Source organism: Microplitis mediator, chromosome 5, assembly GCF_029852145.1.
Source record: "Microplitis mediator isolate UGA2020A chromosome 5, iyMicMedi2.1, whole genome shotgun sequence".
Lineage (NCBI taxonomy): Eukaryota > Metazoa > Arthropoda > Insecta > Hymenoptera > Braconidae > Microplitis > Microplitis mediator.
The window spans coordinates 26378549-26392728 of NC_079973.1; the positions used below are offsets into that span (position 1 = coordinate 26378549).

At 29.9% G+C, this 14180-nt stretch overlaps 3 protein-coding genes across 10 annotated transcripts in view; all 3 read right to left on the reverse strand.

The window, feature by feature from the left end:
* LOC130669146 (kazrin) overlaps positions 1 to 14180 on the reverse strand; it is a 74056-nt gene that overhangs the window by 47446 nt on the left and 12430 nt on the right. The window lies entirely within an intron of this gene.
* Positions 3457 to 5885, reverse strand: LOC130669148 (uncharacterized). Its single transcript, XM_057471888.1, has 2 exons — positions 5553 to 5885; positions 3457 to 4001 (listed from the first exon to the last, which is right to left on the reverse strand). The coding sequence occupies exons 1-2, from the start codon at positions 5698 to 5700 to the stop codon at positions 3586 to 3588; spliced, it is 564 nt and encodes a 187-aa protein (XP_057327871.1). The 5' UTR covers positions 5701 to 5885; the 3' UTR covers positions 3457 to 3585.
* Positions 11820 to 13132, reverse strand: LOC130669147 (uncharacterized). The gene is made up of 2 exons (XM_057471887.1): positions 12922 to 13132; positions 11820 to 12643 (listed from the first exon to the last, which is right to left on the reverse strand). Exons 1-2 carry the CDS (start codon positions 13079 to 13081, stop codon positions 12120 to 12122), a joined length of 684 nt encoding a protein of 227 aa, XP_057327870.1. The 5' UTR covers positions 13082 to 13132; the 3' UTR covers positions 11820 to 12119.

A 14180-nucleotide genomic window follows, 5' to 3' on the forward strand; every position in this document is an offset into this window, starting at 1 on the left:
AAAAAAAAACTAAGATTAGTTAATAATAAACTGCACAGAAAAAACAGATATCTTGAGTCAAGAAAATATTTTTGAAGACAAACGTTTTCGGGAATCAAGTCAAGATTTTCTTGAGCCAAGAGAATTCGTCTTGGTTGGAGAAGATTTCTACTTTATCTGAGAAAATTTAGGTCTCCAAAAAAATTTTCTTGAATCAAGAATATTTTACCTTCAGTCGAGAATTTTTTTTTTTGTGTGTGCGAATTTAAAAAATCAATGATAGGTACAAAGTTTATACACGAGCGTAATCGTTAGACGATGTATTGATAACAGCATAATAGAAGTATCGGTAGCAACGGGCAGTTTTGAAGGGTGAATAGAAGTTTCCTGGGCGTTATCCATTGACTGGTAATTCTACAGTTACACAGTAATCACTGGTTTCAATATTTTGACACCCTCAAACACTCTACCATACTACACAACTTCATAAGTACAGTCCAGTACCTTTTACTAGCTCACAAGCTCTATCGCTGACCCTACACTCTCCACCATCCCTCGCCACGGTACCATTATATTCACTTGATAACTAGTTGGTTTATCAGTGGTTTCGGCTATTTCCTGAGCTTAAACTTTCTATTGAACCCATCAAAGTGCTCCATTCATTTATTAGCAACGTTTTGCTGCTGGTTTATTAACAAATAGTCGTTATAATTGAAAACTTGCTAATGATATTCAAATCTACTCGAACTTTATCTCTCCCTTGGCTTGTAAATTCACCGGCAGTTAAAAAAAAAAAATATCTATTTATTTTTACGAGGATAAAAAATATTTTCCTTCAAATGAATCCTATTTGACCTGGGGTATGAGTGAAGAGACTTCACCGTCGACGTTTTGTTCTTCATTTCTCTTCCGTTTTTCTTCTTCATACTCCGTCTCCAGCCCCTTGTACTGTTATACCTCGATGGCACAACTCGCCCCTTGCTATGTGGAGTATCCCCATCGACTACGTCAAGTTTGTCGACGCTCGACAGGCCACCATCAAATGTTACTCTGTCGTAAAATGTACACCGAGCGGTACCCTAGAGGCAATCAATGAGAATTTCAGGATCTCTACTTTAATTTATATTTTTTTTTATCATTTTTAAATCCCTTCTAGCAATTCATCAATTATAATTATTATTTCTCTATGTAAATTACGGCCACACCACTCGACCCGAGCAATCAGCAAAGTGAAAAGTTTTAAACTTCTATCCAATAAATTAATATTAATTAATTAAATAACTAAATAAATTATAATGAAAATTTAAATCTTGTTTTTAAGATTAATATTAAATAAATCCAAGCCAGGATAATAATTATGTTTAAATTGAAATATCGATAATTATGAAATTAAATGCATTTGAAATAATAACCAAGTATTCTCTCTGTTCGTACAATTCTCTATAAAATACAAGTGGAAGTATCCCCAGGCAAAATATAGTCGTATTCCTTCAGCATTTCCCGCCCTCCGAATATTAATTTACCCGCGGGTTGGTCGTCCACTGGGCACGTCCTCCATGTCCGAGTAGTCTACTTTAGTATTGGTATGATTGTTCTGTGCGTGAGAGAATATTATTCATCCAACACCCAACATGTCCATACTACCCCACTAATACAAGTTCGCAATGAGAAGAACGTTTTAGCTGCGTAAGTAAAAGACAAAAAGCAATTGTGTAGTATAGCAACACGTAACCCTTACATATATATAGATATATATATATGAGAAAAGTTTGCGTTGGCTCTTGTATTGGTGGTCGTACGCAGTACAACCAACGAGAAAAGGGCAAGGGGATGACGAGCGTACGTGCAGGGGGATGTAAAATATAAAGGGAGTGAGATGGATACGCGGGGGTGCCGGTTGCTAGATCGTGATGGTGGTAACGCTGGGGTATAGCATCAGTACAGTGTGCGCCGGCGGGTACCTCGTAGTTTGGTTTGCAGGCTCAGAGTTTCCAGTTTGGGGGCCGTTCCACCTCCACTAGCATCACCGGCACTCGCACTAGCACCAGTACCACCACCCCCACAGGGACGGCACAACTCTACGCGAGAGGGTAGAGCGTGGATCAATACTTGAACGCGTACTGAGGGTGAAAGGAAAGTTGAGAGAATAGAGACACTGAGAAAGACTGGAAAGTTTTTGTCTGTGTGCGTTGCGTGGATGTACAGAACTGAGACCCAAAGGAGATACTACTTATACTAGTACGTTTTCATTTGTATCTTTGGATGTACTTGTTCTTGTTCTTATCCTTGTACGTTTATGTTCATGTTCATCTACACTGTAGACATACTCTTTCTCTCTTAATAATTTTATCTTGGAAAGCGCAGGATCACTCTGATGAACGCGAGTCAGTGTGGTGATGGTTGGGAAAAGCCATCGAGCGAATTTGAGGAAACAATCGGAGGTGGAGAATAATACCTGTGGATTACTAACAACGGATTATTGAACATACGCAATGATACTGAGAGCTGGATCAATCGACATGGACTTGACTAGACTAGACAAGAGACGAGAGACTAGATGACTAGAGAACTAGAGAACTAGACATGTATAATTGAAGTTAATTATTACCAACTTGTACTTGGATACGACGGTTATATTGTTTTGATAATTACTGATCCTCATCAATTTATAAGATTCTAATTGGATATTTACTTCGGAAAGCTAATACTAAATTTTCATCAAACGTTTATGTAAAATAATATTTTTGAAATCGCGGAAATTTAAATTAATATATTTATTTTTTTTCAACAGTGAGTTTGAGTGACTCTTGAAGTACTGAAGTTTTTCAGTACGTTATGCACATTATGGAGAATGTGAAAAAATATACAAGTACATATATATAGAATGAAAAAAAGAGATACTTTGTTACTTATGTGATGGGTTTCAGAGACTTGCAAGTCTTTTAACGGTACTTGGCGTAGTTACACTTCACAACTAGGTCACTCATCCCCATTTTCTTATTCTTTTTACAATACACTATCGCACGTTTTATATTTACATCTGCCATAATATCAAGAGATTAAATATCGAGTACCGATTATCACATACTTTGGCTTTGTTCAATTTTTATCCTTCCCCATATTCATTAATATAAAAGTATATTTATAATGATAGTAAAAACTGCAGAGAATAGAAATTTTTTTCTCAATTAAAAAATATTTAAAAGAAAAAAAATTTTCACCGAATGATATTTTTATATTAATTATTAACGACAGGATTATATATGAAATTTAAATAATTTTAGAAAAGTAATAAAATAATTTATTTATAGCAGCTAATAATTAATAATTAAACCTATATATTGTTTATGACCTATTGACACCAGGTAAATTAAATGTAACATAAACGTCATTGTTTTATAAAATAATTAAGTTATATAATGATTGAACAATAGCTGAGTTATATAATAAATCAATGATCGTAACTTGTAATTTAAATTAAATTATTTAAAATAAACGGATAGGGAATGACGATAACTCGACGGTACTGAGCACGCCGATTACACGTGATAATAATAAAGTTATAATGGTTGTGTTGAATGAAATATAAATTAGCTGACGGGTAAATTAATCCATAGAATTTTCGGCGTATGAAACAATTTCGAATATTTGATTTCTCACGTGGCGCTGAAGCGAAGAGGGCAGTTTTTTAGTCGTGGCGTACATGGAGTCGAAGAAAAGCTTTAAATCATCGGGGGTTTCAATCTTCGGTTGCTTTGGCTGCTTTGGTTGCTTTGGCTGCTTCGTCACGGCTCCAACTTTAGCGTTTTCTTGTTTTTTGGACGTGGGTTTGAGGACTGCAGGAGCGACAGTTTTCAATTTAACTGGCTCGTCATCATTAAATCCATCGGCAGCTGTCTCGGGTATATATTGACGCAAAAAACTCATTTCTTGAAAATATTTCGGTGGATTTTTTCCAGGTGCTTTTAAATGACCGATATAAGATTTGCGGAGACTAGCCCACATATCTTTACCTTTTGCGACTGTTAAATAACAAAATTTTATTATTATTATTTTTTTTTTAAATAATTTACGACTAATTGTTAATCTTGAGTTTCCGATTATATATTTCATAATTAGTTGGTTTGTTTTTACAAATATGCACAAAAAAAAAAGATTTCTTGCGCAAAAAAATTTTATGACACTGAATTTGTGAGTGTGAATGTAGCAGACATCAGACAAATTTAAAATTATAAATAAATAGAGTAAATAATTAATAAAATAAAATTTTTTAAAAATACGCATTAAAAAAATTTTGAAATTAATAAGTGCATTTTTTAAAATTATTTACTCTATTTATTTATAATTTTAAATTTGTCTGATGTCTACTACATTTATGATACTCGAGATACCCAACGTCGAATAATTTTTGAATTTATTTAAAAACGATAAATTATTAAAAAAAAAATATTTAAATTGCACTTATAGTTTTTTAAATTTCCTACATATGCATATTTATATTTTTTTATTTTGCAACTAATTTGTTAGAAAAAAAAATTGTTGTCTGCTAACTCCAGGATCATAAAATTTTTCATTATGAAGAGATAAAAAAATTTTCTTGGGTAAGTAATTTTTTTTTGTGCCAAGAATTCCTTTTTTTTTTTGGGTCGTAATGTAATAAAAAATGAATATTTTATATTTTAAAAATTTATTTTCGGATTAGTAAAGATCCAAGTCAAGAGTCTCTAGTAAGATCTCCACTTTTCCTGCTTAACCCATAACAGGAGGTCAAGACTCTTTTGTATCAAGAGAACTTGGTTACTTTGGCTTGGGTACTTATACCTGAGACCACGTGATGTTTGTTTACGAAACTATGTGATGAAAAAAAAACATTTATGGCTTATAAAAACTGCTATATCTCAGTGCTAGACCTAAGAGCTGTAATATAAGCCCTCATATTCAATTGTAAAATAAACATTCTTTTGAAAACTAAACTCAACATTAAAACTTTAGTCGTAAATTTATTTATTAATAATTAAATTCACAGAAACAAATACCAGACGTCTATTTATTTTTTAGATCAACGAATTGAATGTTAATATAAAAATTTTTTTAAATACTTATATGAAATAATAAAAATAATGATGAGTGTGAATGAAGCTGACGATTGTCAATTTTTTTTTTTTTATTTTTGAATAAATAAATAAAATGTAAATAGAATCAAAACTTTAAAATGCATATTTAAATATTTGAAAAATCAGTACGCGCATTTTTTTCAATTCCACTATTTTAATTAAAAAATTCATTCATCCAAAGTTCATAATTTGTCTGTGAGTCGAATGTAGCAGACATCACAATTTTAAAATTATGAAAAAATGTGAATAATAAAAAAAAAAATATTTTTAAAAAATGCACTTATTAATTTTCAAGTTTTTTAAATTCGCATTTTTTCAAATTTTATTTTATCAATTATTTACTCTATTTATTTACAATTTTGAATTTGTCTGATGTCTGGTACATTCACACTCGCCTTTGTCTCATGTCTGCTACATTTACACATAAATAATAAATTAAAATTATAAAAAATAACTTACTGGATTCAATATTGCACTCTTTAATTATTTTTTCCCAAGCTGTTATTGAATAATTACGATTACGATACATTTCATATGTAGGTTTATATAATCCTGGATATTTACGCACACAATTTATCATTTTAATCTTAACGTCCGGACCAGACATTTTTGTACTTTGTTATAAAAATTGTTTTTACTTAAAAATAATTAATTACTTTTGTCTGATGTAACTTTTAAAATATTAATAAATAAAATTGATATTAATGACACAGGAGAATAAAATTTTGTGGCAAATACAAAAGACGCTATGACTCGATCGTTTCGTTTCGTTTATGAAATATGAGCACTAGTGACTCATCTACCGGATAAAGAAAAGCGGGCGATTTAAATCACTGCCATTGGACGGAACAAAACCCTAGAAATTTTTATAGGGATTTTTAAAAATCACCAGCCAATGAGGTTTTAAATATTAAATCAGCTCGACTCCTGTTTTCAAATAATTATATTAATTATAATTATAAATTTATAAAATGCGGGGAATTTAAATAAATAATTACGTTTATTATTAATCTGTATTTTTTAATGTATAAATTAATAATAATAAGTACAGACATAGAATATGTAAAAAAATATAAAACATGAGTTAATACAAATATTTAAAAAATAGGATTAAATATATTTTATTATAAAATGGAATTTAATTATTTACTGGGACTTTATAATATTAAATTCCGGGTACAGCGAATGAATTTTTCAACAAATTGATATTAAAATTTAATTATTTTTTGTATAGAAAAAATAATTAAATTAATGAAGAATTCCACCGAGCAAAAAAAAATATATTTAAAAAATAATATCGCTACCTTAGTTTTTAAAATGATATTTTAATATCATTTTCCATGACGTCAACTGTATATTTTTTTTAGTATTTTTAATTTCATTTATTATTCAGTTATTAAATTTTCAGCGCCTCGTTAATTTTTTTCTAATAGAGTAGCGATACGATGAATCTTTGGAATCACTGCTGTCTAGTTTAGATCATGAAAAATTCAAAAGTTTTTGCCGCTAAAATATCTTAACATTTGAAAAAAAAAAAAAAAAAAATATGGAGTGTAAACGGAGAAATTGTTCTTGTTAAAAATGCTATGGTGTCATAGTAAAGCCGCTCCATGTTTGCCGCCTACAGAAATTGAAATGAACATGCAAAACTTACTGCGACCATAGTAAAATTTATTATAAATTTACAGTGACAGTAATTTGTGATATTATTATTGTCTATTTTACTGTGGCTACAGTAATTTTTCTATGTGCTTATTTAAATTTTCGTCCGGAGGCCAACATAGACAGGCTTTGCTAAGACACAGTAGCACATCATACACTGTAAAAAATCACCAGGGTAAGTCCAAGCGGTGTAGGTGTTAAAATCGGCGGTGTTAAATTTCAACACCGAAAGCGGTGTAAAAAAAACGCCGCCGCTGGTGTAAATATTCTATACCGGTGTTAAAATAACGCCGCCGCCGGTGTAGATATTCTTTACCGGTGTTGAAATATTTTACTTTGTGAATATTTTTACTTACTCGATCACTATACTTGCTATTAAATGATATTTTTTATTAATTTTCATAAAGAACTGACATTTTTCGTGTTTTATAATCTTTAAAGTTAATACTCCAAGCGGACGCAATTTACCCCGCTTTTACACCGGCATTACTCCACTTTTACACCTGTTACCCCGCTTTTACACCGATTTTACTCCACTTTTACACCGGTTGCCCCGATTTAACACCGGTATTTTTAACACCGCTTTTTTTACAGTGTAGAGACATAATTTAGCCGAGTAATAATTAATCCTTGAAAAACACATATTTCTATACCTAATCTTTAAAAAACAATATAGATATAATATCTATGAACATAATAACTAATAGTAGCGAGTAGTTCTTATCTTATAAAAAATAATACTTAAGAAATTACTTATTACTCTGTTTCTTCAATTACAATACCCGATTCAGCAGTTTTAATAATTTCAAAAATCTGGTTTCTGACGTGTCTCTGCAACGGGAGTGGTAATTTTTTCGCCATAAGATACATTGAGTCAAGAAAAACCTTCAAGTCATCCTGCTGATTGATCTGTTGCGAGCCACTATACGAGGAACTAGGATACTCATGATCATGTAACACAGAGTGACGTCCAGACGTCGAAGGACGATTGTCACATGAATAATTTCTTCGTCTACTTGTCATAACTGTGGATGATGATCTTTCTGATAAATTTTCTCTTACAATTTCGTCGTCATCTGTACGTTCTTTTTTCATTATAAATTGTACCTCGTCGTCATTATCATCGCAACCATTATTTTGAATAAATGAAAACATAAATTTAAGATCGTTGTAATACTTTGGTTTTTTTTTATTTGGATTATTCAAACTGTATTTCAATACTCTGCGAAGATTTCCCCACATTGTTTTAGCTTTTGCCACTACAAATAAATTTATTTATTAATTATATAAAATTATAATTTTTTTTTAATTTTTTATGGAAAATAAAAATTAATTTTTTTTTTTCTTTAAATTCAAATTACAAAACCATAATTTTTTTTTTATAAACAATAAAAATTTTCTATACTCAGCAAAAATATATGACATGTTTTAAACGATAAAATTAACATAAAATATATTTAAAATGAAACATAATAAAACATGACCTTGGATATATGAGTCTAACATTTACCCATACAAAAATATATATAGATATAGATATAGATATATGAAACACGTACTATAGATTATTGATGTTTTATAAATAAGATCCCGGTCGAAATGAACGATATGAACAAAATTGTTGATGAACAATAAGTTAAATAATTTAAGTTAGCAATGAATATAAAATATTTATCACTGACAAATAATAGTAAACTTACCTGATGGCATGTGACATTCTTTTACGATTTCTTCCCAAGCAATTGCGGTGTAATCACGGTCGCGATAATTTTTTTCAGTAGGATCATACAGCCCAGGATATTTACGTATACAATTTATGAATTTTATTTTAGAATCTGAACTTGACGCATAAGGAGCCATTGTAATATTTATTAATAAATAAAGGTCAGTCCAGACCTCTTCAGCACTGCTGATGGTTTACAACTGAAGTGAAGCCTTTTCTGTTCTGCGTTTTAAGTCAGAGTAAAAAATAATATAACACTGGCGACAAGTTCCCGCCAATGATTGAGTCACCATTATAACGCTAACATTTAACGACCATGTGTATATTAAACAGAGAAATGTTTTGTCTGATGATATGCCCGCTTAGCTGGTGAGCTCGCTAGCGGCTGATAACGGTTTTTAATCCTTTGTTATTTATAACTTTTATCAGAAATTATCTTTAACTTTTTACTGTGCACAGTAGTATTGATATTGAAATATATAATTTATATACAGGATCTCCCAGAAGAAGTGTAACAGAGATAGTAACATTGTAGAAGAACATATTTAGAATCGAAAGTTTCTGCATTTTTGGAAATTCGTGATAAAATTTAAATTACTGATAATTTAAGTCGACCAATGGAAAATTCGGTAATTGGCGCCTGCGGGATCAAAGAATAGAGATCTAGGTCGATCAATTGAAATGGAAATACGTTATGGTAAGGACTATATATAGATACATACATATATATATAATTGTTAAAAAAATATAATTATGTAGAGGTATATATTCTACTTGACGATGTCTTGATAGAAAAAATATAGAATTCAAAAAAATTTATGACGTGAAACTTAAAAGGTTATTAAGAGAGTGCAAAATTTTAAGCGAAAATTGTCGAGAAAATAATTTTTAGAAAATTGACTAAAAAGTTGGACTCATAATTTTTTAAAATATTTTACATGGGTACCAAAAATAGCAATTTATTTGACTCTTTATAATAATTCTTATAATCAAATTTTCTTCTTAGCCATTACAATAATTATTTTTATAATTTTATAGTGATAATTCGAATATTTATTTTCATATATTTATTCTTGTATATCAAAAAAATATTTGAAACTAATTGGTTATTTTTTTTCAGTTCATCCAATAAAAAAATAACTTATTTAAGGAGAGTTTCCACTTTTTCCTCTTTCGTACTCGAATGGAGGAATGGAAGTTTCCTAGTTGCACTTGTACAGTAAATGGAGGCGTTGTCAAATTTTTTTCCCAACAGAATAGAAACTTTCCATAAATTAGACTGAGGATCGCTAGATTATAAAGCAGTACATCGAGTCCTAGTATGTGTCTTGTAACAAGAACTCTTGGGTGAAAAACAGATCAAATAATCTTCAAACTCTTCTTTTAAATTTAGTGTAAGGTGTACTTGAAATTTGAAATAAATGCTAGTACTTTCGCTTGGTCATGAACTTTTGGTTAAAAAATATCATGTTGATTATGAGTAATTAGTCATCGCTGACAATCTCTTTCGTTGGCAGTTGCTTCAGCCTTATTAATAAAATCTGAAAATTTAGTTTTCACATTTAATTGCAGATCTCGCGGCAATTTTTTGGTACTACGATATAATGATTCGAAATAAGGTTTCAGTTCGTCATCATCGATTTGCAGTGATCCGTTTGACGGATAAATTGCCATTGAGGGATGATCATATCCGCTAAGCGCAGATTGACAACCTGAAGATGTTGACGGACGATTTTCATATTCATTATCATAACCAGTATTCCGAGGTTCTGTTTTTATAACTTCATCTACAATTTTGACTTCATCGTTGCTAACATCTTGTCCATTGAGTAATAAATTGTACAAAAAATTTAGCTCACTTGAATATTTTGATTTTTTTGTGTTTTTCATAACACCAGACATATAGTCACGCCGGAGAGTTGTCCACTTCCTTTTGACTTGTGCTGTTGTAAATAAAATAAATTGTTTATAGTAAAAATTTTATCTTTATTTTAAATATACTATCTATTCTATTGTATAATTTTAGTAATAGGTAATCAATTTGATTTTTAATTAATTATTTGATACCAACAAAAATTATGACCTTGAAAATATACGAAGTTAGGGCTCCTCTATTTAAATATTAGCATACCTTTCAGAAATGAAGTGTAAGCACAAACTATACTTGCCTTGTAAAAAGAACTGGCCTTCAATTATTTTATTACTTTCTATAATCTACCATTTAAGACCGATAAGATTACAATAATAAAAATAATATTCAAAATTTAATATAAACAATATTACATTGCAATGATAAAAAAATAATTGATCATCAGTTCATTCTTTATTGAAAATAAAATAAAATTTTAATAACTTACCGACTTCGAGAGAACATTCTTTGGCTATTTTTTTCCAAATTTTTTCAATGTCTTCAGCTCTGCATGCCTTCTTAGCTTTATTGTCATACAAACACGGATTTTTCTGTACAAGACGAATTAACTTTTTAACTAATGATTTGTTAAAATAACGAGGAGGCATTTTTAATTCGATGATTCCAGTCCCACTGGCGATAAATAACTGAGTTCTTGTTGGTGCTTTGGTAGTGATATGAGTCACGTCACGAGACGTAAGCAAATAAAAAAAATGAAGCTGTTTCCCGCCAATGACCACGTCATCGCGAATGTTATCGTTTAGGCGAGCGTGTTTATGTTTTACGCTATGAAATCTTAACTTAAAAACCCAGCAGTTTGATATCAAATTTTTTGTTGAAAAAATGCGCGAAATTTTTCAGAAAAAATCATGTTAACAAAAGATGTTTTTACAAAATAAGTAGTAGAGGTAATTGAGTGCAAAAATACTAAAAAAATTTTGCTTATCTGAATTTTTAAATTGGATAGTCGTCTAGTGTATAGCTACTGCTATAAAGTTGGGGGCTTCTTTTTTATTGGTAAAATTTTTTTTTTTTACAATTATAAAAATATACAGAGGCATCGATTGTGTGCAGGGTACAAAGAAACAGCATAATATTGAATAATATTCGGAAAAAAAAAATTTAGAACTACAGAACCTAAATCCTGCAGTCTACTGAGATCTTATACAATTTTTTAGTTATTTAAATTTATATAGACCTACATACACAGAAAAAAAAATTTTCTTGTGTCAAAAAATTTGTTTTTTCTGTGTAGAGATAAAAAAAAAAATCAAACTGAGAAATTGCAATTTTTTACATTTTTAAAGAGAATTCGGGAATTTATTTTTTATGAAAATAAGAAAAAATTTTTAGATCTGAGATATACTTAAATCTGAGTAATTTATATAAAGTTTTATTAAAAAGATCAACTGTTATAATTAATAATTAATATGAAATTATGAATGTAATGGTGTCTTGTATTAATTATTGATAAGAGCATATTTCTTAATTTTTTTTTTAATAAAATTTGCAATATAATGCACATACATGTAATATATACTGACTAATCAAAAATTTAAATTAAACTATTTGTTTAATATGTATAAAAATAACAAAATATATTTATTTGTTTCTAATTTCTATACAATTATCTATTAAAAAAAATAATTTATATAGCAATTTATTGTAATACTTAAAACTAAAAATAAATACGAATAATTTTGCTTAATCGATTAATGAGGTATTTAAATATTTATCTCTCAGTCAATTCACTTACAGCACTTGCTTCAGCTGTGCTGATAATCTCAAAAAATTGTGCTTTAACGTGTCTCTGAAGCGCGGGCGGTAATTTTTTAGCAGTGCGATACATCGACTCGAAAAATGGCTTCAACTCATCTTCATTATCAATATGTGGAGGTCCATTTGCGGTGTAAACGGGCACAGGAAAACTGTATTCACTGAACACAGATTGACGTCCTGAAGTGCAAGCGGTCGCAGGACGATTTTGATTCAATTTTCTGCTCCTTTGAGATTTATTTTTCGAAATTGATGTAGACACCGACGATCCCTCCGAGGAATTTTCTCTATCATATCCGTGGTCTTGAGGCTCTCTTTTCAGTATAAACTGTACCTCTTCATCATCATCATCATTGATATCTTGTACAAATGAATACAAAAAATTAAGTTCGCTGTGATAATTTGATTTTTTTTTGGGATCAACCAGACCGGATTTATATCCAGCCCGAAGATACATCCACTTTCTTCTGGCTTTTATTGCTGTAAATAAAATTAATTATTGATAGTTTTTATTTCAAAAGTACTGTCTACTGTCATTCAAAATAATTAATTACAGATTATTCAGCTTCGCGGTTAAATTTTGACTTTTATTTTATGATGAAGTCAGTAGACAATCAACAATTGTCGCATTTTTTTTCAACAAATCAATCATAAAAAAAAAAAAAAACTAAAAATTGCACATGAAAAAAATTAAAAAAGCTAAGAGTGGAATTTTGGAAATTTTTTTTTTTTTATAACAAAATTATGAAATAACTTACCGGTTCCTAGAGCACAATCTTTGGCAATAATTTTCCAAATATTTTCTATGTAATCAGCACCATACTGTTTTCTAACACTAGGATTGTACAAACATTGATTTTTACGTACATAATCAATGAATTTAATTGTTGCCGATTTTTTATATGCACGACGAGACATTTTTAACTCGATGTTTTTACCGCCACTGTGAGCTAACAACTGAGTTCTCTTCGGTGCCCGTGCCGCTCATATGAGTCACGTCATGATGTAAAAAAAAAATTCAGCCGATAATTTTCCGCCAATGATTACATCATCGCGAATGTTATCATTGAAACAAGAGCGCCTGCATCATCTTAGAGTTCAGGACTTCCGTTTTATCAATAATATCATTCTCATTTTTTTTTTTTTTTCACCAAAATATTCTGAGGCATTCATATGCCGGCACACAAAATGGCTGAGTTTTCGAATTATGTCACAGTTAATAAATATTTAAATTAATTTAATTATAATTTAAAAAATTAAATTTCGCAATTGTTTGATTTAGTCGATAATTATTTTTATAAGAAATTAAATTAATTTATAAATCTGATGATTTTTATCAGAAATTTATAAAATTAATTTTTTTAATTTCACTAATTTTATTTTTCATTGAAGTAAAAAAAAAACAATTTTACGACAAAGAGTAACGACAAGTTCTCCGTCTTTCTTAATTGATATACAATCTAATGCTTTTTCCAAATAAAAATTACTTCTACTTATTGTTAATTCTGACAAATAGCAAAACTGTCACTCTAAACTCCGCTAAGATAAAAAAATAAATCAACAAACAAATGACCTATTTATTTTTATTACTCTATCAGCCGGGTCTTTATCGGAGAAAATAAAAAAACAAACAAACAAATCAACGCAATAATTTTTGAAAGCCCTTCAATAATTCAACAGCAATCGACATTTTCTATTCTCACGCCACAGAATAAATCCACCAAATATCTCATACATAAAAATAAAAAGTTGAATAAAATCGATAAAAGTACGGTAAAGTATAACAGATAATCATCACAGAAGTGAATAGACGCGAAGATAGACGTTAGACGTAAAGTTCAAATATAAAATATAAAAGACGAAAATTTCCATTCCACTCCGGTGGGTAACATCGACTTTGCCAACGCAAAAGCCTGACATACTTTTTTAAAATCCATCGCCCGAAAGCTCAATCGATTGCCACATGTACACTATGATCTTCAAAAGCTCACCACTGAGACAGCTATCAATGTGATAT

Coding starts and splice junctions, on each gene's coding strand:
- LOC130669148 (XM_057471888.1), bottom strand. CDS start 5,700: ATGTCTGGTCCGGACGTTAAGATTAAAATGATAAATTGTGTGCGTAAA. Junction 4,002..5,552: donor AGAGTGCAATATTGAATCCA/GTAAGTTATTTT, acceptor GTTATTTAACAG/TCGCAAAAGGTAAAGATATG.
- LOC130669147 (XM_057471887.1), bottom strand. CDS start 13,081: ATGTCTCGTCGTGCATATAAAAAATCGGCAACAATTAAATTCATTGAT. Junction 12,644..12,921: donor AGATTGTGCTCTAGGAACCG/GTAAGTTATTTC, acceptor TTTTATTTACAG/CAATAAAAGCCAGAAGAAAG.